This window comes from Pelmatolapia mariae, linkage group LG7 (genome assembly GCF_036321145.2).
Source record: "Pelmatolapia mariae isolate MD_Pm_ZW linkage group LG7, Pm_UMD_F_2, whole genome shotgun sequence".
In the NCBI taxonomy this organism is placed as follows: domain Eukaryota; kingdom Metazoa; phylum Chordata; class Actinopteri; order Cichliformes; family Cichlidae; genus Pelmatolapia; species Pelmatolapia mariae.
The window spans coordinates 30,149,035-30,172,083 of record NC_086233.1 but is presented as its reverse complement, the minus strand read 5'-3'; the positions used below and the strand labels follow the sequence as shown (position 1 = coordinate 30,172,083).

At 39.9% G+C, this 23,049-nt stretch overlaps 1 protein-coding gene across 7 annotated transcripts in view; it reads left to right on the top strand.

The window, feature by feature from the left end:
* The first annotated feature begins 5,663 nt into the window (after positions 1-5,663).
* LOC134630956 (PALM2-AKAP2 fusion protein) overlaps positions 5,664-23,049 on the top strand; it is a 93,437-nt gene continuing 76,051 nt past the window's right edge. For 3 of the 7 annotated variants that reach the window (XM_063478788.1, XM_063478785.1, XM_063478784.1), the window contains exons 1-2: positions 5,664-5,806; positions 16,498-16,549. In XM_063478788.1, the coding sequence (XP_063334858.1) occupies positions 5,763-5,806; positions 16,498-16,549 (96 nt within the window). In that variant the 5' untranslated portion in view covers positions 5,664-5,762. Of the gene's footprint in view, positions 5,807-16,194; positions 16,255-16,497; positions 16,550-23,049 lie in introns of those variants that run through there. The other 4 variants (XM_063478786.1, XM_063478789.1, XM_063478787.1 and 1 more) reach the window with 4 other exon arrangements.

The window sequence follows — 23,049 nt, the reverse complement described above, 5'->3', positions numbered from 1 at the left end:
TGCATAAAGATTAAAACTAATAAAACAAGTTTTAAAAATAGACTTTTCCATTTGATTACATTTTGTATGATAGATTATGCAGAAAAAGTAGAATTGGGCTGAAAGATCTATTGCTTTATCACCTATTCAGGTTGTAAATCATGTTTTTAAAAAGTAATTAAGTAACTAAGTAATTAATTACTTTTGAAAATAAGTAATCAGCAAAGTAACGGGATTACTTTTTTGGGGAAGTAATCAGTAATTAGTTACTGATTACTTTTTTCAAGTAACTTGACCAACACTGGTAACGAGAAGCGATTAACACCTCACGACCAGCTCCCGATCATCAATCGCTCATGAGGGTGTCTCAGCAGCCGCTCACACTGCTCACGCGCAAACACGTAAACGTCGGTGAAAAAGACGGAGCAGCACGGCTGTGCAGCGTGTGATCTGGACACAAGTGATGGAGGCACAACTTGTAGAACTTTGGAAAGCTCATCCGAGCCTTTTCGATGTGGCATCACAAAATTATCACGACCACAACAACCATGAAAATAGTTGGATTTACATTGCTGCTCAATCACAGCTGCCTGATCAATGTTTTTCATTAGCAATTTAGCAAAGTTGATGGTGGTGGTGTGCGTGTCTGTGTGAGTGAAAGACAGAGAGGGAGAGCGAGTGACAGAATTTCTGTTATAACCTTCATTTTATGGAGACACAGTGTGAGCACTCAGGTCGCATCAGAGCATCGGGCGGTATAGTGTGAGACCCTGCATCGTGACCTACCAACTTATAACCCCTGCGAGTCAATCGTGCAGTTTGAAAATCGCACAGTGTCTGCCCAGCTTTAGGTGTACTGTCGTCCGAGACTTGCACCGCAGTGTCGGCGTTTGTTTCCCTGTTGGCCATGCTTCTTGTTGTGGTCATCTGTTGTCTTCCGGTATTTTCTCCGTAAGCGACCTTTCCTCGACCAATGAGATAAGCGGTAATCTGAATTGTCATACTCGAATTGTCATAAGTGTGCTGTCAGCTCATTGGTCACAAAGCAGGAGAGGGGCTGGGAATTATGTTTTCAAACAAAGCGTTAATTCCATTAACATTTATAGACTACTTTTGATTCTCACTGTATTACGGGACAAAGTGCGTCCCTTATTAGCTCAATACGGGACGTGTACTTTTGTTTCTAAATACGGGACGATTCCGTTTTTTAAGGGACGGTTGGCAACCCTAGGTGCGGTGACTCCCAAGCTAGGCGAGTGGCTCCAGCAGATCCCGGGAACAACATCGGAGATCTCTGTCCAGAAGAGCACAGTCCTGGGAACAGCTAAGATACTGCGCAGGACCCTCAAGCTCCCAGGCCTCTGGTAGAGGACCCGAGCTTGAAGGATAAACCGCCCGCAGGGGTGAGCTGGGTGTTTCATATATATATATATATATATATATATATATATATATATATATATATATATATATATATATATATATAAAACTTCTCCTGCACACAAAACCTTGTTTTAACTGAAGCTGGTGATCATAGCCCTCCAGCAAACTCCACAACTACTAGCTGAAATAAAGAGCTCAAAAGTTTTATCAGTAGAATATCTAACAACCCTTTTATTTTCTGTTGCCTTTTCATGCCTTGTCATGAAAATATGGTTCTCTTCTGTGAAATCCTCTGCACAATGCTGTTGTGTTAATGCACATCCATTTATGTTTTCTGTGCTTTGAATTTAACTGATCCAATTTTCTGAGTCTCATATGTCTCAACTTTGACTTTTTCTTAAATGTGCTCATAAACAAATTGAGTTCAGTAAATAACCTATAATATTAAAACTTTTAATTTCTCAAAGTTATGAGTTTATAATTGAGTCACTTCTGAGCATCACTATTTCTTCTATATTAGAAAAAGACTTAAGAAGAACTAAGCCCATGGGGATAATTCATTAACTGTATATGTTAAAATCTATATATTACCATTATAATATACTGCCTATGGTCAGCAACGTGAATAACCAAACACACGCTAGTAACACACAACCTCCAGGGTGGGATTGAGTGTTGGTGTGTGTAAAAGAGGGTGGAGGGTGCAAGAGTGATGCCCATTTAAGGTCACTACCTAAACCTAAAGAGCAGCCTCTAAATAGCTGACATACCAAGCAACACGATAACCATGGACTCAACACAAACTGATGGGAAGGGACACAGAGGGAGAAAGAGGGCGCAGCAGTGAGGAAGCAGATGAGTTGAGAAGAAACCATACAAGTGATGACAAAAGTGTGACAACCAGGAATGTGAAACATGTCAGTGCTTTAAGAAATGTGATATTCACTTTGTCCTTGAGCTGGGTAAATGACCTGCACAGCGAAAAACTCAAGACCAAGAACATTTATGGCAGTATTGAGCTATAATACAAAATAGCTTTACGACTTATTTAACCTCCTAAGTCTTATAATTTGTCTTTTTTTTATCTGCACCACCCTCCCAACAGTCTGGAATATTATGAAATACAAAAACAACTGTGAATATCTGGCACACACAACTACAGACCATATGTTGTGCAAAAATACCTGTCTTCCCCATTATGACGCTCAGGTTGAACTTCAGCAGGTCGTCTTGATGATGTCTACATTCTGAGTCTAAATTTGTTGAGTTGCTGCCAAGTGATTGGCTGATTATATATTTGCATCAGCCGGCAGTTGAAGAGGTGTACTAATAAAGTGGCCAGTGGGGGAATATTGATTGGTTTAAAAGTGTGCTCCACTTAGCTAGTGAGATTCTGGGATAGATGACAGACAGATGGATGACAGTGGTAGATGAGTAGCACCTTAACCCTAAGGGATTTGAGTTTTTGTTTTATTTTACTTCAGCTGTAATCTTTTGTATTGCATTGTAAATGTTTTCATGTCCTTCTTTCTGTCAGTGGGGGAAAAAAGATTGGTTAATAACAGCAGGAAAAAAGGAAAGATGCCAGAGTGAGGTACGTTCTCATGGACTTGGTCAAATATTAAAAGAAGGAAATAAGAGAAACCAGAAAGATTAGGTTATGCTTTTCCCTGGCCCCCTTTCATTGCTGCTAAGTGTGCATCCAGCAGGTTATAGAGCCCATAAAAAGACATCTGAGCTCATTGTTCGGCTTTCTGAGAAAAGTTCCCATAGACTAAACAGCACTCACTACCCTGCACTTACAGTAGCAACCAGTAGTCAGTTTAAAATATCTGATGAGATCCAAAAAGCCACAAACCACTTTTATATTGGGAATATCTGTAATATGTTGTTTAATTCAATACCTGATACACAATCCTCTTTGTGTTTTCAGTTTGTTTGTGGTACTTATCTGAGAGATCTGTAATTAGACACGTGAAACTGCTGCCAGCTGTGTATATTTATAAACTGTTACAGTGAAAGACAAATTAAAGAACACGTTACAGTTTTGTTAGATATTTTCAGAGTTATAGAGAGAACAATGGACATTTATCTTTCAGTGTGCTGCACTTCTCCTTGACGTATTAGATATGTCATTTCTCAAGCTGAAATCTGAAGGAACTAACTGCAATCTCCCAAATGTAGTCATTACATGTCCAAGCAAAAATTCTAAACTAACCTTTCAGCATATTGTAATTTACACAGGTTTTTTTCTCAATAAAATATAGCCTGTGGCGGGAGATTTCAACCAATCACAGGTCTTGCTGGGTAAGAGCAAAATAGTCTACATAGATAGATGTACGTGGCTGAAGAGCTTAGAGGACTTTCACTCAGAAAAACAGGCTTCATATCCAATCTAAAACCAAACATCTCTGTGGACTTTTGGTTTAATTTTTCAACACATATGACACAAATAATTTAACACGTGATTGTCTGGTGTGAGGGGCTCTTGTTAGAGATACGAGAGCTGCTGGGGTAAGGATGCAGTTTCAGTTTCTGTTGTGTTTTAGTTTTGGATGCATTCTCGCTGTAAAACTCAGGCATGTTGGATAGTCAACCACCACCATACTGGGTATACCTGTTCAGCCGCTTGTTAATGTAAATATTGAACCACTCTGATAACAGCACCTCTGTACATTTAGAATTTTAGAGATGTTTATGACGGCCTGCTGAAGTTCAAAATGAGCATCAGAATATTGAAGAAAGGTGATTTAAATTGACTCTGAACATGGCATGTTTGCTGCTGCCAGACTAGTCTGAATATTTCAGAAACTGATGATCTACTGGGATTTTCAATCCTTGCTAAGGTTTAGGAAAATGCTCCGAAAAAGAGAAAATATCCAGTGAGCAGCAGTTCTCTGGAAGAAAATCCCTTAGTAATGTTAGATTTCAGAGGAGTGTGGTCAGACTGCTTGGGCTGATAGCAGCCAAAGTATTGCAGAAGAGCATGCCAACCCTTGAAGCAGATGGGTTACAGCAGCAGAAGACCATATTGGGTGACATCCCTGTCAGCTCAGAACAGGAAACTGAGGGTACCGTTTGCACAGACTCACAAAAAGTATGCAATAGAAGATTGGAAAAACGTTGTGTGGTCTGATGAACACTCTAATGGCAGGATCAGAACATGACACCCTGGACCCATCCTGGCTCATATCAGTGGTGAGATGGTGTGGGGGATATTTTCTTGCCACACTTTGAGGCCCTTAGTACCAACTGAGCATCCTTTAAATGCCACAGCCTAGTTGAGTATTGCTTCTGACCATATCCATTTCATGTCAAAAAGCTCAAACTATCTCAAATTCATTTCTTGAACATGACAATGTGTTCACTGTCCACAGTCACCAAACCTCCATCAAACAGAGCACCGTGAATGTGATGGAACAGGAGATTCACATCATGGATGTACAAATCTGCAGCAACTGTGTGATGCTGTCACATTAATATGGACCAAAATCTCTGACGAATGATTCCATCACCCTGTTAAATCAGCGCCATGAAGAATTAAGGCAGCTCTGAAAGCAAACCAGTACTAGCTAAGTGTAACTAATGAAATGGCCAGTCAGTGTAAGACAGTGTGTTCCCAGGCTCTCACTCTAAACTCCATATGATCCTAAAAAAAAAAAACAGCTGTCATGTTCAAATCAGTGTTATAACACAGCGCAGTCCTGTCACTCTTATCCCTTCAGATATCTTCCATTTCTGAAATCTTTTTTTAAAATGACCAAACAGTGTCTTTTACTATCCTACCTGTCTCTTTAAAGAAACCCCTCGTCATCCTCAGAGGGGAAAGGTTGTTTGCAAGAGGTAGTTAGTGAAAACAGGTTGGCCACTCCTTTCATTATCCTTCAACTCCCTAAAGCCATTGTTTCTCTCTCTTTCTCTCTGCTGCCTCTTTGCCACCCTCTCCTCCCTATCCCTGGCTATATCTCTATACAACACTCCTTGCTTTCTTTCATCACTCCCTCCTATACCATATCTTTTGACTAAATTGTCTTTCTCGCTCTTTCTGTCTATATGTCCTTCTCACTCTCTCACTCACACGCATACACGCACATGCTTGCACCCATTGCCTCCTGCTAGCAGAGCGGGGTGATGCAGGAGCGGCGGCAGCAGCTGCTCTGACACATCCTGGCGTATAGAGAACACACACCGAAAAGGCAGAAGGAAAGAAGGAGGAGGAAGAGGAGGAGGAGAGGAGAGGAGGAGGTGGAGAAGATACAGAGGCAAAGAGGGAGGAGGACGAGGAGGTGAGGAGGAGGAGGACATAACTCTGTCAAAAGGATACTAGAGGACAGGAGTGGGAGAAGAGGACGAGGAAGGAGAGAGGGGAAAAGGGAGCGCAAGAAGCAGGTGTTGCAGCCATGTCAGACACACCTTTGCAGCGGAACGGCACGGCAAACGCCCCGTAAGTAAACCACGTTCATCTTTATGTTTCTATCTCCCTCCATCGCTCCTCTCCTTGCCCGCATCCCTCCTCTGCTCTTCCCTCCATCTGACAGCCGGGGTTGTCATGGGAACGGGAGCTCCGTCATGGTGAGGCTGCTGCTCAGTCATGACTGGAGAGGAGACACGCGGCACACCGTGTACACTCCTCCCTCTCTTCATCTCACTCTGCCTCTCTTTTCTTCACTTGCCCTCGCACTCCCACCACAGATATCTCACCTTAAAGCACATCAGCCATTTAATGCTACGCTCTGTTTTCCTCTCTGTGTTGCTGTCTTTTCTTTGTGTCTTCAGCCTGTCTCTGTAGAAAATCAGCTTTGCACTCCTTTTTGCTCATTTTCCTCCATCCCCTTCCTGGTCTGTGGTGCATTATTTATATATATATATATATATATATAGATAGATAGATAGATAGATAGATAGATAGATAGATAGATAGATAGATAGATAGATAGATAGAGTGTGTGTGTGTGCAGTGTGTTAAGTTGTAGCATTGTCAATGTGGAGGCTGCAGGCTTGGTCCAGCTTTTCTGTGTCAGCACAGTCCGCCATGCTGCAGACCCCTGCTTCCTGTGTGTAATTTTTGTGCGTCTGTGTGTGCGTGTGTTCATTTGTATAGCTTTTTTTTTTTTTTTACTCATGAGAAATAAATCAGTGCAAAAGCAGAAAGAGAATGAAATTTTAAAAAGCCACTTGGTGAAATTTAACTGCCAGTTATTTTATAGACACAGCATGAAAGTCAGCCTAAAATGAAGCAAGTAGTCATGAAACCACACAGCCAAGAAAAATTAGGAAATATGTGTTGAGAATTGTGTTTGGGATTAAAAACGATCTCTGTTGCACAATGCTTTGCTCGTTCTAAGGAACATTTAGATTATTCTTACATATTTAAAGATAAAAGAGTCTTTTGTAACAAAGAATGCTGTTCCAAACAAAACCCTTTATATCAGGAAATTATCTTATATGAGTTGAGAAGACAGCTACAGTTTTGTAATGTGTTTTGTAAAGGGAGCCTGTTGCTTTAAGAGAAAATAATATCATGGGTGGTTTGCAGTGTGTTTGCAGATTTGGTGTTGGTGGATGTCTATATTACAATTCAGGGAATAAAAATTAGGAGGAAAGACAGTAGTTTGCAATCATGAAATCATGAATATAGTCAGCAAACTGTCCAGATTCTTGACTGGAACATCGGACAAAGAAAGGCTTATATACCTAAGCTAGCTCACACAATAGTCTACCATTGTAATATACTTCTACTGTAGCTGTGGCCTCTCAAACCAATTTCCCCAGGCATAGAGTTCTCAAATCCTTGGCATAGATGGGCATAGCTTCTAGGTAAAGGAAAACTGATGTGCAATTGTGTAGAGGTCCATGGGAGAATGGCCCTCAGTTCCCTTACTCTGTGACCTCAAATACTTTCCTACTAAATGTAATATTTTGTAAGTCATGGTCCCCATTAAGGTCAGAAAGGAGGATAAGGCAGGTGCTTTAGGGCGGGCCTCCTTTGTGATTGATACGTCAATACCATCATTTAAACAGCAATTTAACAACTCTGAAGATGGTATATTTTTTTATAATTCATTCACTCTGTGAACCTTCGCCTTGAACTATGAGAAGCTTAAGGTGCTCATCATACTAAAAATGTAAAAAAAAAAGAAAAACCTGTGATATAATGGATGGTCAGTTGATATTAAATTACAATATATCAGTGTGGTTAGCGGTCAGTCTGTGGTCTCACATGTAATGTGATCTCAAATGTGGTTTTGTTTCTGTTAGTAATGATAGATGTTAGAAGATGTGAGTTCATCAGTTCATCAGATTGCCTTTTCAATATCCATTTTGGCGTCTTTTATTCTGGCTATGATGTGTCCGTGTGCAGGATTTGTTTTCTATGTTGGAAAAAAACCCTCCAGAACTATCAGAAAAGCAAATGAGTGATCAGTGATTTGGTTTGAGTGGCATCCAACTTGACTTACTGCAGCTAACTACAGGCTTAGAGCCTCAATCTGCAATCGTCAGACACTTTGACTGACAGGTTCCAGTGTCTTTTTTTTCCTTTCCTCCTTCATAGCCACACCCATGATCAGGAAAGGCCAAGAAGGTGCAGCGAGGCATTAAGCAGGCATGCTTTGCTGGTGCGTGCATCAATAGTTAATGTTATAATTGGAAAAATGAGGCAGTGCTGTTGTGATTCAGCCAGTTTATCACACCCTATCTGTGCTTTCCTCTGCGCTGTGGGCTCAGTTTAATCACCATGTACCCTGTGCGCTCCCTGGGTTGTCCACTGATTCAGCAGAAAGACGAGGTAGTAGTTGTGGTCATGTACATTGCAGACGCCACAGTGGCAGATGGCCCACTCTCTGCTGCTTTTTATTGCATATACAGGCAAGTCTTAAAGGGAAGGCGTATAAATATGGATCGTATAAACTGATTTAAATTTACTGGAAGCACATCAAGATAAAGAAACACTAATATTTTAACAGTCATTTGTCCTACTGTTCAGTGTTTTGATTGCCACTTAAAATGCATTGGAAGCACGTTTATATTTGGACAGTTTATTGATGCAGACTGTATAATGAAATGAAACAATCAGATCATTAGAAATAATCAGCAGATGAGATACTAATGAGTTTCTGCCAAAAGGTCTGTGTGAATAATTTAAAGATAATGAGTTATATAAAAAAATGAAGAAATTGAAAACAATAGTTTCACAAGTGAAATAAAAGGTGAAAGGAAAACATTTTTAAAGCCCATTCATTCAGTTGAGCCCACTCTACTGAATCTGCTCTCCTCGGAGTCTCAAATGTCTTGTTGATGTGCAGGGATACAAGCAAATCTAGTGGTCTGACTTTATCCTTTGACACTATTGATCAGCATGTGTTAATCATGAGGCTGAGGCACTGGGTGGGTATATCTTGTGCAGTCATCATTAGTCCCCCTCTCACACTGTAGCTCTGGAGAGCTACTTTCTGTGACCTGTTTCATTTCTCTTGTAACTGCTTCTTTACATCAGATTTGTTAAATGCTTTTATTTAATGGTTCATTTTATGACATTGTCCTTTACATCACTTTTAAAACCAGAATTAAACCTAAACTAAAGTTTTTCATTCTAAAAATATCGTCTGGCCTGCGTAAAGTCCTGGATGTTGGCTAGCTGAGATTCTTGTTTCTGCCCCAGCCACCTTGGTCCCTCAGATCATTTGAAATCTGGGTCCAGTCTCTCCCTACATTAAATCAGCAGTTAGAATAGGGAAACTGTCACTTGGATTTGCAGGTCAGAACTCTGGTTGGATCCTGTTTTTATCAGTTGAGAAACATCAGTAAATTGCTCCTATTACATCAAAATCTGAGATTTTTATTCACGCTTTTATTTCTTCTCGGCACGATTGTTGTAACTGAATCTTGACCCGAATCAATAAAACCTCCATGGATCATCTGCAGATTGTATAAAACTCTGCTGCAAGGCTCTTGACTAGATCCTCCAAGCTCTCCCACATTACACTCCTGTTGATCTCTCTGTGCTGGCTCAATATTCAATTCAGAATTGAATTTAAAGTTCTGGTTTTCCTCCCTTCAGGGTTCTGTATGGTGAATCACCTACCTACAGTATATTAGTGACCTTTTACAGCCATATGCCCTCAGCAGGACTCTCAGGTTTTCTGATCAGGGCCTGTTATCTATCCCAAAATCCAGACTAAAACCTCAGTTGTGCCCCTTCGATCTATAATTTGCCCTCGAGTCTATGATCTGTGAGCCACCAAAGACTCATCTTTTAAATTATCATTTGTGTTGCATTTTACTTTGTTTATGTCTGGTCTCAAGTGGTTTCAGTACCTTGTCTGTAGAGGCACTATATAAATAAATTTACCTCCTAACTTAATATATACAGTAATATATTTTCACTATATTGCACCAAATGTGTACTTTACTTGCCCTTAAAAATGTAAAAGATCCTGCCTTTTCCTTCCAGTGCATCAAAAATCACCTAAAGCCAGAACAAAAAACAGTTGTTTTTACAATTAACATGCTTTCGTTTTACTCACAGATTTGCTCTTAAAAATAAAAAGTGCCCGAGGATGAGACGTGCAGATTACAGCTAGACATTCGGAAAAAGAAGGAGCCAAAAGAACATGCTGAGGTTGTGAGTTTCTCAAGGCCAAGACCTCTGGCTTCCCATCTGCATCTCAACTATATAGCAGCTTTTATGGATGCATGCAGTGCCTAAAATAGCATGCACTGACATCCATGTGCACTCCCCTCTCTCAATGTAAATTGTCAGTAAATTCAGATAGAAATAAGAAGTTTGCTTCACTATAATCTCACTTTGCAGTTGACTAGAAACGTTTTAGATTATATGTTATATACACTATTCAGCTTTGAACTCAGTGTGATCTAGGTGAGTTATTCTAATATGCTTGTGGGTAATACACAAGGTTATGCTTCCTTAAACGGTGTATAGGTACCCTGATCTGGTTTTATGTTTTGTGTGGTTTTTTGACATACTTGAAATAAAATCTTATTCTAAGTGTGGAAAGTAGCTGTTAACAATTAACGGCAACGGTAAAGAAAACCTGAAGAAGCTGATTCACATGAGACTGTGGCAGACTAAATACAGACAGCTGGTTGTTGAGATGAGCAAGTAGTAAAGTAAATATGTGTGATGAAATACTGAAAGCCAATGTCTTACGAAAGTGCATGCTTCAGAGGCTTTTCTACCCTAAACGGCCCTTCATAAATGCTGATCATTACATTTAAAAAGGACTTTATAACTGAAACTGCAGAATTTTAAAATGAATGGGGAAAAGGTGAAAATGAGTTTGAGAGAAAACCCCATAAATTTGTGCATTTTAAATGCAGACAGGCAGACAGACTGTGTGACACACAAACCGAGCTTGGCTTCTCTAAGTGATGTATAAAATATGAATGAGATCAAGGTCTGGCAGTACCGTAGCTAGAAATATGTCTGTTTGGGTTGCTTTTACTCCCTCCACATCCTCTTTCTCTTCCAATCTCTCAAACTCACATACAATAAGTAATAGTTTGTAGTCTGTAGCTGATGTGTGCCTTTAGTTATTTGGGGGAAAACTGAAGTGTGGGAGTACTGAGCTCAGGAGAGGCAGGCAAAAGTCCCATTAACATTGCACACACAGATGCAATTTTCTGTCTTACTTTCCTTGTCCATATTTGCTCATTCCCTTTTCCACCTACTCTTACTTTGCATGTTGTTACATTTGTGCGCGTGTGTGTGTGTCTGTGTGTGTGTGGGGCTCACTGCTTCTGGTTCCACATCTGGAGGCCATTACGTCTGGGCTGGAATTGGGGGGGTAGGCGGGGCTGGGCTAGCTGTGCAGTGAGGTCATCGCGTCCTCGTTGCGATGCAGAAGAACAATGATGCTGTTGTCTCCGTCAACGACAAACCAGCGTGTCTGACGCCAGAATGAAGGGGCTGGAGGAGAAGGGAAGGTGGACAAGGAGAGAGTTAAAAGTACAGTAGGCGAAAAACAAGAAAAGAAAGAAAAGTACAATGTATTATTAGTAAGGAAGAATGATTTGTAATGACAGTGCAAGCAGCCAATATGAGGTAACTGGTATAAATCCAGGTTAAACTAAAGCACTCAGACATGCCAGACTTGAGCTCTGACTACAGTCATAAATCGTTTATTTTCAAGATCCCAAATAGTTCAAGGTTATATGGGATATGATTTATGTTAAGGATGTGGCAATGCGTTCTAATGAAGATGACTTTCAAGGTGTAGCAGAATGATATATTAAGGATTTGGCCCAAAAGAATATGTGACCAAAAGAGTTACAAAAGTTAATCATTAGGTAGCATCAGGTACAGGACAAATCTGATTTTAAAAAATTTTTTACTGCGTAAAAGAGACACTTTCCAACAATGTATTTGCTTCATAGTTGTCCTCTGAGACATTCAGTGAGGTGATTTTTGTATTTTTTTGTTAATTCTTACCAGATGATGTACATAAAGATGATTGAACATTAGTTACTATGGATATTTCAGTAAGACTGAATAAGTAAAACCTGAAGCATAACTAAATACTAAAACATTTTATCTCTGTGACAAAAGACATGCAAAGCTAAATGAATGCGTCAGCGGTCCTGAATCCCACTAGCCTACAGTATCTGCACCAGAGTTGACTGTGTGCTTTTTTATGCAATAACACTGTAATAACACATTTATCATTTCTGGTTGATTTTCCCAGAGTATCTTCAGTGTGTAAATATTAAAACTATACACACTCACTCAAGGGACAGCTGCAGTTTTTTTTCTCATCCACATTCTTGTCTTTGAGTAATGCAGTTGCTGTTGTGTCCTTGTGTGTCTGAATGCAAGCTTGTGTGTGTGCGTGTGTGTGTGTGTTACATGCTTCTGTATTCCCTAAAGAGTTATCCCGGACTGCTGCTGCTGTTTCTCCTTATAAGGATGTCTGCTTGTGGAAGGAGGGATGAAGAAAAAAGGAGAATGAAGAAGAAGGGCACATTTGAGGGAGAAGAAAGAGAAAGTGAACAAGTGAACAGATGGAAGGAAGGACAGGTGGGATACGAGTAGGAATGAGAGCACTGGGGGGAAAAGTGATAAAGGTAGGGAGGATAAGATGAAGAGAGGGTATTAAAGGAATCGGAAGGAAGCAAAGAAGTTGAAAAAATGTAAGAAAAAATGAGTAAGAACAAAAAAGAGAAAGAGAGCAGGAATGCAGCAAAGGAAAGAAAGAATGAGCAGAAAAGGTAAGACGGGAAGATTAAAAAGGTCTCAGGGGTGTGAAAAGAAGAATATGTGAAACTCAGGTGAACTTAGTGAGTTGAGGATGAGGAGAAGCGAGAACTGGGCCACAGGTAACAGTGACCCATTTAAAAAAATCACTGCCTTATCTGTATGTGTGTGTCTTTCAATGATGTGTTTTTGCAGTTTATCTTAACAAAGATGTTCCACTGATGTTCATCTCCACACCCAGCTCATGGAGCGACACAATTATCTTCCTTTTTTGATCCTTTTTTTTCACCCTGCGTCTGATCCTCTAATGTAGGCAGCTTCTGTTGATGTTGCTTTGATTTGCACTAAAATAAATGGATCACCAGAGAGGCCAGAAAATGGAACCTGCCAAGTCAGCTTCTTCGATGATAGCGTGATAACCATGTGTAGTCTAAAATTTAGAACTGTGCAGGTTTGGGCTTTTTTATTTCTCTTCCAAAACTCACGTCATACAACACGTGTTTTCACGTAACCATCACATCAGAGTCCAGCGATAGCAACAGCAATAGCAGGGAAGTATTGCAACACCTGTTCGCAGCAGCAAGTTTGTGAACATGGGTGACTTGTAATTTCAAAGGAATTGCATCAATTTGCCATTCCCTGTGAACAGTTTGACGCTGACTCACCACTGTTTAAACATCTATTTAAGACATCGCAACATGGTGGAAAAATTGTTTTGAAATGAAAGATGCCATCACCTGGACCTCTTTCTAGCAAAGTTGAGCTTCTCTGCCAGAACTTATTTATTATCAATATGTCACTTAGAACAAAAGAAAACATTTTAATCTGCTGAGCTAAAAAGCTGCTGCATTAGCAACATTTAGGTTGAAGGTTTGACCTCCTGAGACTCTGTGTCCTCATATGGAGACATTACATGTTGTCTTTTCAGCACATTTTGCCTCAGTCTTCTCAATAGTGTTTTATACTTTATAGAGCCTGAATGATATATTATCTTTATGACTAATACAGATATTTGGTGATTTGGTGGCTTTTTATATATAAATATTGCCAATATTTGGCCCAAAAGAATATGTGACCAAAAGACCCATGAAAGGCAAGATTACTTAACAATTCTTATGTGTAGTTATTCATTGACTCCTTTAGGCTCTACTTGACTCTACTCAGAGAGATGACTGTTCCTTTTGTGATTTTCCAAACACATATGTTGCCAGCAGGGAAGTTGTGCCCTCTTGTAGACAAACAAAGACAAAGAGATTTTAACATTCATAACATTGTTGAATGATGCTTCTCCTATCTTTTCTTCACTATTTTCATTTTCATTTATTGGCCATTATAAATACCAGTACTGATAGATTGGCAGATGGCTAACATCAGCTGAAAATATCTGTCGTCATTGGTATGTCAGGCAGACTATACACTGCAAAATCTCCAGTGTTAAACTGACACTAGAAAGTGTCTATATGTGTCCATTCTTTTGAGTGTTAAATTAACACTTTTGACAGTGTTATATTTCTAACAGTAAGCTAGTCAGTGTTAAAGATTAACAATGACTAACACTGAGCAGTGCTGATTTTCTATCACTGGAAAATAACTAAAAATGCTAGTAATATTTCAGTGTTAGAAAAAAAACACTGCTAATGTTAGTCATTATTAATCTTTAACACTGACTAGCTTACTGTTAGAAATATAACACTGTCAAAAGTGTTAATTTAACACTCAAAAGAGTGGACACATATAGACACTTTCTAGTGTCAATTTAACACTGGAGATTTTGCAGTGTAATATTTTGTGAAGCAACACTGACCTTATTTTGTTGTGGTATAAAATAAAGCACCTATCTCCATATGAGAGCATACTTTTTTAAAGAGACACATTAAACTAATTTCTAAAACAGTAACGATTTCCTGTTCAAAGAGGAAGTTTAGATCATTTACTAACCAGGTCAAACTAATCACAAATAGATAGTACAAAGTAAAAATGGATCCCAAACAATAGCTTGAGTGTCAGGAGGTTAAATTGCTTACTCTGAAAGACACAAATACACATGAATTTTACTTTTTCAGTTCAATAATAAGATCAATATTTCCATAGCAAATGGAAACAATGTCTGCTCTGGCCATCGCTGGACAGTTTTTGCTGTTGAACTGTGCACCCAGGGGATATTTTGATCCCCTGGGTGCTGTCCGTAAGGGGGACAACAAGATCACTTTTATCTCCTACTCCACTATTACAAGACAACACTATTTCAAGTAATAACACATCCACAGATGTCTTCTTTAGTTTTCAGCCTTGTATGCTGAGCAGGTTCTGATCACATGACACCAGGGACCTGTTGGCAATGTATGGATGCATAAATTCACTCATGTATGCATTAGTTTATCCATGCAGAGGTCTAAAAGTCAAAACCAGAATCTTTAAATGGACTCTGAAGTTCATGGGCACTCTTCACTGCAACTGAATTAGTAACAGTGAGTGAGTACATACAAGGCTTAGTCAGTGTTCCTCAGCAAATGTTCCAAGGAAGCTTTGTTGGGACAAATGAACAATGAATTACAATAATCCAGAAGTGATGAAACAAAGGTTAAAACAATGATTAAAAAATTCCAATTCAGATCTTGACACTATGGAACTCAACTTGACCATATTTCTTAAGTGATAAAAGCAAGAAAAAAACTGAGGTTTTAAACATATATAACAGAAATATCCGAACCAATATAGGCCCTAATAAAGAACCTTGTGGCACACCATAAGTTAAGAGAAGTGGAAGAGAACCTGAGCTTAGAAGTGGACAAAGAAAAGGACTGAGGATATGAGTAAGGATTGTTACTTATCAATGGATTAACACACAGTTTTCTGTGTGTTTAGACGTAACCAGAGCATCCTGCAAGTGTTCCAAGGAAGCTTTGACTCAAGTCGTGAGTCAAAGGAAATGAAAAACCACAATAACTAAACTGATTAGCTTCTATGGCACCATTGTGCAGATGTTTTTGATAGAATTAGATTGGTCAAAAAGTCAAAAGTAATAAGTAAAATAATTTACAGGCAATCTGAAATAAAAGGCTAGGTTTTAATGCTTTAATTCCCCTAAACAGTGATTTCCTTATCTGTATGTTTATCTCCTGCTTCTAAGAAGTGATCAGTGATTATGGCAGGAGGTATCACTTTGTTGACTGATCTCAGTAATAAGACGGCTTACATCCAAGTCACCTTTAGGATAAGGAGAAAGGAAAACTGCTGAAAAAAGGGGGAAAAAATAGTCCTATAGCTTTCTTTTTTTTTCTTGTCTTGTCTATTCTTGAGCAACTTCGGGGAGTTCATCTTTCAAATTTGACAAATTACTCTTTTCCTTCTGTTTTCCTTACTTCTGCAATTTTGATTTCACTGTTTTTTTCTCTACCTCGTTCCTTTTTCTCCCCCCTTTTTTCTCACACAGCTCGACCTCCATACTGCTAGTTCTCTCTCCCTTTCCTTCACCATCCTTCTCTCAGCTGCTCCTCCCAGCTGTTTAATCACACATGGCTCATGCCTAAAGAAGAGAGGGAGGGAGAGAGGGAGGGAGAGAGGGAGGGAGGGGACAAATGGGAGGAGAGACAGAGAGCGCAAAAGAAAGAGTGGGTGATAGACAGAGAGCGAGAGACAGCAAATGCAAGCAGTGGGCTGAGTGTGAGGGCACATGGCCAGTGAGTGAGAGATCTTTGCTTCCTCTCAGCGCAAGCTCCTTCTCCCGTTGTCTCCTCTCTCTGGTTGGATTATTGCCGAGGAAAGACTTCGTCTGGATACTCCTCCTCCTCTCCCTGTCTCCCTCTCTCTCCTCTACTTTCCTCCTCTCTTCCTACCTCTCACTGAGGGACTGCAGCTCTTCTTCTTCCCAGATCTCACCTCTTGTTCTCCTCTCACCCCCCTTTCCCCTGCTTCCCCCTCAGGATGTCGTGTGAGGAGGCTCAACTCCACAAAGAGAGGCTGCAGGCCTTGGCGGTAAGTCACTCTGTTTAAACAGGTTTTTTTTCTTTGCTCGGCTCTTCTCTCTCTCTCTCTCTCTCTCTCTCTCTCTCTCTCTCTCTCTCTCTCTCTCTCTCTCTCTATGTGTCTTTGACCTTCTGTCTTTGAGGTCTGCGGTGTCCGTCAGAAATAATGTTTCACCTCAACGTTATCGCTTTCTTTCATTCACAGTATAAAATTTCACATGGCTGTCTCACACCTCCGGCTTCCAGAAAAGTTTTCCAGTCCTTTCTGCTCTTATAGCCTGCCATGCCCCCTAAGTGTACCATTGCCATTTACTTTTTAGTGTCACTGAAACACATACACGGGGCAAGAACTGGTATCCACTTTTATGTCTCTCATTGCTTCCAGCCAAAGTGTACTGAACTTTGACTTATAAAGTTAAATGACATAAAACCAAAGACGGAAAGTCACAGTGATCCAAGGATGAAACCCAAACATGGACTAGAGGTTATCTTATCTAATGTTTAGGCAAATTAATGTCATAAGAGTCAAATTTAAAAGAAGTTGGCTTCATGATCAAACTGAATCTGTACATGTCTGTGTAGATAATCGTTTGCCTACATATTCCAATATGTAGTCATTGCTGTTTCCTTATAGTGAAGTTTTAATGAAGAAAAAATAAATTGGGCACTGCTAGTAATCTTTTCTGATAGAAATCTTGCAACAAGGAGATACATATGAATATGCTTAACATGTTGGAAGCCCTGCTGCATGACATCACAGCCTCCTACACCCATTTTAATCAAATAAAACAAAGCGATTTTTGTTGCACTAGTTGTAATGTGCAGTATTCCCCTACTAGCTGTCTGCCTTACAACACTGCTTTGTTTGTCTTGTGGTTCCTGTCAGCTGTCATTGACATCCATATCTCCACAACTTGGAGGAGAATCAGCTTTTTAGTCAGGTTTTGAGGTATACTAGCTTCCCAGTTTAGAAGGAGCTCAGCTGTTCGGTAGTCTAGAATAAGTTTCGATAGTTGCCGTTGTGTTTTACCATCAGAAAGGCATCTGTGGAAGCGTTTGGCTCGGGGCTGATGGGACTTTAGAGCAACAGTTACACCGAGGCTCACTGCCTGGGACTAAATTTGGCGCCAGCTAGGAACCACAGCATACCACGCACACTTAAGACGCTCAGAGGCACAGGAACACACACACGCATTTACACACAAGTGTATGTGCGGTGGTTGGGGTGGGGGCACAGCAGCAGCAGCAGATGGAGAAACTATTTTGGCCATGTTTAAACATGGCAGCCGTACCAGGCAGCATGCACTTACACCAATGCAGGACTTTTAGAAAGAGAATGGAAAGTTCTCACGGCTCAAACAAGCAGAAGCAAAAGACTCTGTTTCTTGCATAATCCTTGAACATTTAAAACTAAAGTGCTGAAAAATCAGTTAATGAATCGCACAAATGAGTTTTGGTTTCTTGAATGAGGCCATGAAAAACTGCAGAATATTCTGACTCTTGCTGATACTGTAGTTTAACAGGTAGCACTGGAGATCCCACTGTAAATGCCAAGAGCTTTGACATATAGTAATGGGCAGTCACTGAATACAATTAAACCACTTGGGCCTCTTTGTCTCATCTAAATGAACATTTGTCTTGTTTCAGCTAAGTGTGTATACACTATATCAAAGACAATAATAGTGCTAATAGCTTTCAGCCCCAACCAGCCACTTAAATAGAGAAGGGTTACTATTACACTAATAGTACTAAGCGCTCTGTAAGCCGAAGACTTAGCCAAGCAGCAGAGGTTAAGAGTAAATACAGAAGCTGGACAAAGTTTCCCAGAAGATCTCCTAGGGATAACGAAGAATTTTATAAAAACCTCTTCTGACTCATTCGAGTGCAAGTGTTTAGTCATGTGGTAGCAATTTTAGCAAGCATTGTTTGTCTTCCGCAAAGATGTAGAGAGGTGATTTCTGTCTGACTGGCTCTCTGGATAAGCATGAATAAACCCTTGTAGAGCGCTATGTCGTGCACACATATATACACACTCGTCGTCTGCGGTCTGCAGCTGACATGCTAATGATTTCATCAATAATTGATACTCATTGTCATCACCATCAGCGTCCGTCCTCATCAATACTTTAGCAGATCTTAAGACAAATGGAAGGCTTCCTCAGAAAATCGGAACAGTCTTTTCTGTGTATGAGCCGTGCACAATGTCATTTTCATTGCTTTATCACATGGCACTGACTTCAAGTTTGAGGCCACTACCATCCATTTAAACTGCATAAAAAATTCACAATCAGGTAGCAGACATCTGTCATTAAAGAATTAATTTACTGTAGAGATTCATTAATAACGCATGGCGCTAATGGATGTGAAAGATGTCTGAATTGATGATTTACGTCTTCCTTTAGGTATTCTAGGAACACTTTGGTCTTCTTGGCATGTAAATAGTCACTTTATTTCCTGTTTAGACAAAGAATTAATGACACTTAACACCAACAACTGTTGTCTATTATGTGCTGACATCCAAATTAGTGACTTCTAAAGAGAAAATAAACACTGATTGGTTTGTTCTTCAGATAATAATATTACTTTGAGCATTAATTGATCAGTAAAACAAAGAAACAGCAAAATTACCAGCATTTAATCTAACAGTTAATTAGCTAAGTGGCTCATTTGTCCATCCCACATGCGAACAACGATTCCCACAGTCTGATAGTGATTAGGGTCTGTCAGCTGCCAGTGGCAAGTGGTTTCCATGGCTACTAATTGGTTAGATTAGGAAACAGTTGTGATGTCATGTTGTTAAATCCAGGCCTCGGTGTATTATTACTATGTAATTATAGTAGTCAGATGGAGCTCAGCCTGGTCAGGGTTCCCCAAAAAGCTGATGTGAGTGTGTGTGCATGTGTGTTTGTGTGTCTTGGTAAACTCATGTGCTTTTACCAAAGGCTTGCATGTGGTTTCCAGATCAGCCAGTGAATGCCGGGTGCTTCATCATTCTAATTAACTGTTGCCCATGTGGCGTACAAGCCACAAGCATGGAATGGCAAAGCATATGTAAAAGTCTATGAGTCTTTGCCTGCGCTCATTCACGGACTTCTCTGTAGTGTCTGTGATATGTTTACATAGATGACCTCAGCCCTTTGGACTCTTAGCTGCCCCCCCCCCTTCCAACGCACACACACAAACTCAAATGCACACAAGCCCACAAATCTTTCGGGGCCAAGTCAGAGGGAAATTAAGAAGTGGTACACGAGGATTGAGATGATGGGGATGTGTGTTTTCGGTAAAGACAGCAAGCAAAGCATTGACATCAGCTTGAACCAGAAGCAACACAGAGATAGCTAGAGGACAAGCATTTTGGATTTTTCATTTAAAAAGATAACCTTTAGATCTTTTGCTGCCTCTTTAGTATGGTTCACAGCACTGCAAGCCTGATGTTCCATTATGATCTATAATACTTTGTGGGTTCAACCAGAAAATGATCTTGTCCAAGATCTGTAAAGTGGCTGATTTTCTCTTAGTTATCTCTAAAAGAGAAAAGTATGCCTGGGGTAGGGTGAAGTTGAAGGGGATGCTATAGCTAGAGCTTGGCATTAAGATTTGTGACTACGGCTTGCAGTGGAGGGCTGGGGTAATGGGTTGAGTTAAGTGGGGGGCTGGGCCGCCTGCAGGCATTTGTTGTTTCAGTTTGTGCATTTCACTTACCTCCAAACTGGCATATTCTCACTGAAACATGTTTTTTTCTATTTAACTTTAGGCTTAGCTTTCATTTGTGACTTTCTTTTGTCTTCTTTTTTCACAATATTTATGAAAACTATTATTACCTCAGTGGAAACTGTTTGTTCCTGCGTCAATAATTTGCTAACACCAAAAGACATTTCTTACTAAACCACACATGTCCCTTCAGTGGTGTTCACAGGCTTAAGTACCATTTTAGAGGCATATCTTTAGTTTTGCTGACATGGAAGAGACAAAAAATGGTCAAACTAATTAATAATATATCATATATTTTAAGTCTGTTTTCCCACATAAAATTGCCCAATATTTTCCCTGAATTTATGTCAAAGGTCTCCAATGAGCCAACTGGATCCTGGAGAACTGATAGGTGGTTAGAGTAGGTCTGGATTGCGAACTTTGATAACTTATGGGGGTGGGGGGTGTTCCTGGGGGGAATTCATATTGGAAAGGAAGAGGAGGCGTGGTTTGTTGAGCGGCAGGAGGTCTGGGGCACGGCAGGCGTTACATGCCGTCTAAAATTAGCAGCAGCTGCCTTGGGCCAACAGGACATTTTGGTATGCCTCTATCTACGTGTGTGTGTGTGTGTGTGTGTCTGTTTCAATGAGCGGGGTTGGAGTTCACAGAGACTTGAGACATGAGAGGCTGGGATTCAGCTGCAGTGAGCTCTGCCGGGTTTGAAATAATCCACATTGCATTTGGGCTTAGTTGAATAGTAAACAATCTAGAGTGACGGGGCAGAGAAATACTGCAGAAGTATGGAGGACCAAAGATGTCAAAATCATAACTGTATTGCAGATGTATCGCACCTACAGGAGCTCCTCGGCCATGGAAATCCATGCCATGAAGTCCCCGACACAGTTTTTGTGTTGATATTAATACCGAAGGAGGAAAAGAACTCTTTATGTGTGGTAGCGGAGTATGGGTGACTTTTATGCAGTATGCACCTCAGCGCATAGCAACCTCAGCATTTCACAGTCGATGACGGAGGGAAGAAATTTCACAAACTTCTTGTAATTGTGGCATCCTATTAGAGCAACATGCTCCAATTTAGTGATCTCTATAGAAGGGAGCTCACTTTGCTATACAGTTTTTATAAATGTATTAATTTTTTATGTTTTTCTTTTGTTTTTTTACTTTGTACCTTTGTGCTTTGTAGTGTATTATATGCTACTGTGAATATTTCCCTGTTAATTTCCCCAAATTCATTTATTTCAGCATTTTCTTTTTGCATTTCTCAGTTAATTAAAACACAAATGTAAATATATGTAAAAATTAAAAAAAAAAAATAACTTTCACTTTTAATAATATTTTAGGGATTTATTTGGTTCGTTCATCAGTTAATGTGCCACTTTCGGTCCTCCATATAAGAACAGTCAGCCTGACACGCAGCAAAAGTCATTTTAGCAACTATACCTAATGACAGTTTCATAGGTCTCATAATAAATGCATTGTGGTTTACTATAAGCAGCAGCATTGCTTGATACTCATGTAAAAGCTGTCTGGAGAAATTTAAAAAACTGAAACTCTGCTGTGTTTATGTATATTTACATCATGTGATTTTAAAGGTAGGGATACTTGGATCACCTCAGAGGAGGACATGATGAATAAAGTCAACACCTGCTGCCATCGCATGACAACGGCATGCAGGATGTTTAAGCAATGTGCTAAATTAGCATTTTTTGTGCACAAGCACTAGCTAAGGCCTTACCAAGTGAGCATTATGTTAACTCTAGGCATAATAACAAATTAAAATGTTTGAATTAGTTATTCAATTCATATAGCCACCACCTTGATTAGTGAAAGGGATACTTTCAAACTATAGACTTTCAACTATTTTCTGCAACGCTTGCTAACCCTGACCCACGACAGCTCTTACCAAAATAGTCTTTGATTAACTGTGACTGATTTTGTTTCTTAACTAATCAATAAATTGTTTCAATGCTAAATTTATGCATGCACACTTTAGGTTTTAGCTGATGGCTTATAGAATTGTGCAGAGATCTTTTTAGCCGGTATCAGTGCAGAATCAAACCCATGACATTTGAACCACAGGTCCATTTCAGTCTCTGTTCTCTAAGCTGTCAGGTATGCCTGCATGCAGAATGGAAGATGATCTTCACAGTGAGATTTCTGTGCTGGGTGTGTTGGCATGTACAGAATGTGACCTATCTGATCTGTAGCCCACTTCAGTTCACTAAGTCAACATCAGCAGAACTTTAATACTTGGAGTTGCATCACTGTTTAATCACGTTATAATTATACCCTCCTGACCTAATCATCGATGTGTGAGATGTGCACCACTAGTGTAGAATGTTGTTTATAAACCAAGCAATTTGCTTTCACGCCCACGCCTGTCTTGGGAATTGTTAATCAAGCTGTCCAACAGAATAGATAAGTAAACTGGGTCAACATACAGCACAGCTTTTTTTGTTTTGAATTATAGTTTGTTATGGTACATGGCAGAGTTGTGATTGATGATTCTCAAAAGTCTCATACCAACTCTTCCAGTTGACACACAGTTTCACACAGCAGCTACAGGGAGGCACACAGCCCCTCCCCTCACTAGCAGCTGAACAGTGGTTGACCTTCACAACATTGAAATACCCTCTATGAGGAATTTAGAGAGGTCACTGAAGCTCCTATTTTACCAGCATAGATGTATTGAACGGTTATAAAGAATGTTAACCTGGCCAGTGTACCTAGTCTTTCAATCAGCAATCAATCACATTCATTTTTTGTTAAGTTATCATGTCATATTTAATTTTATATTGATTT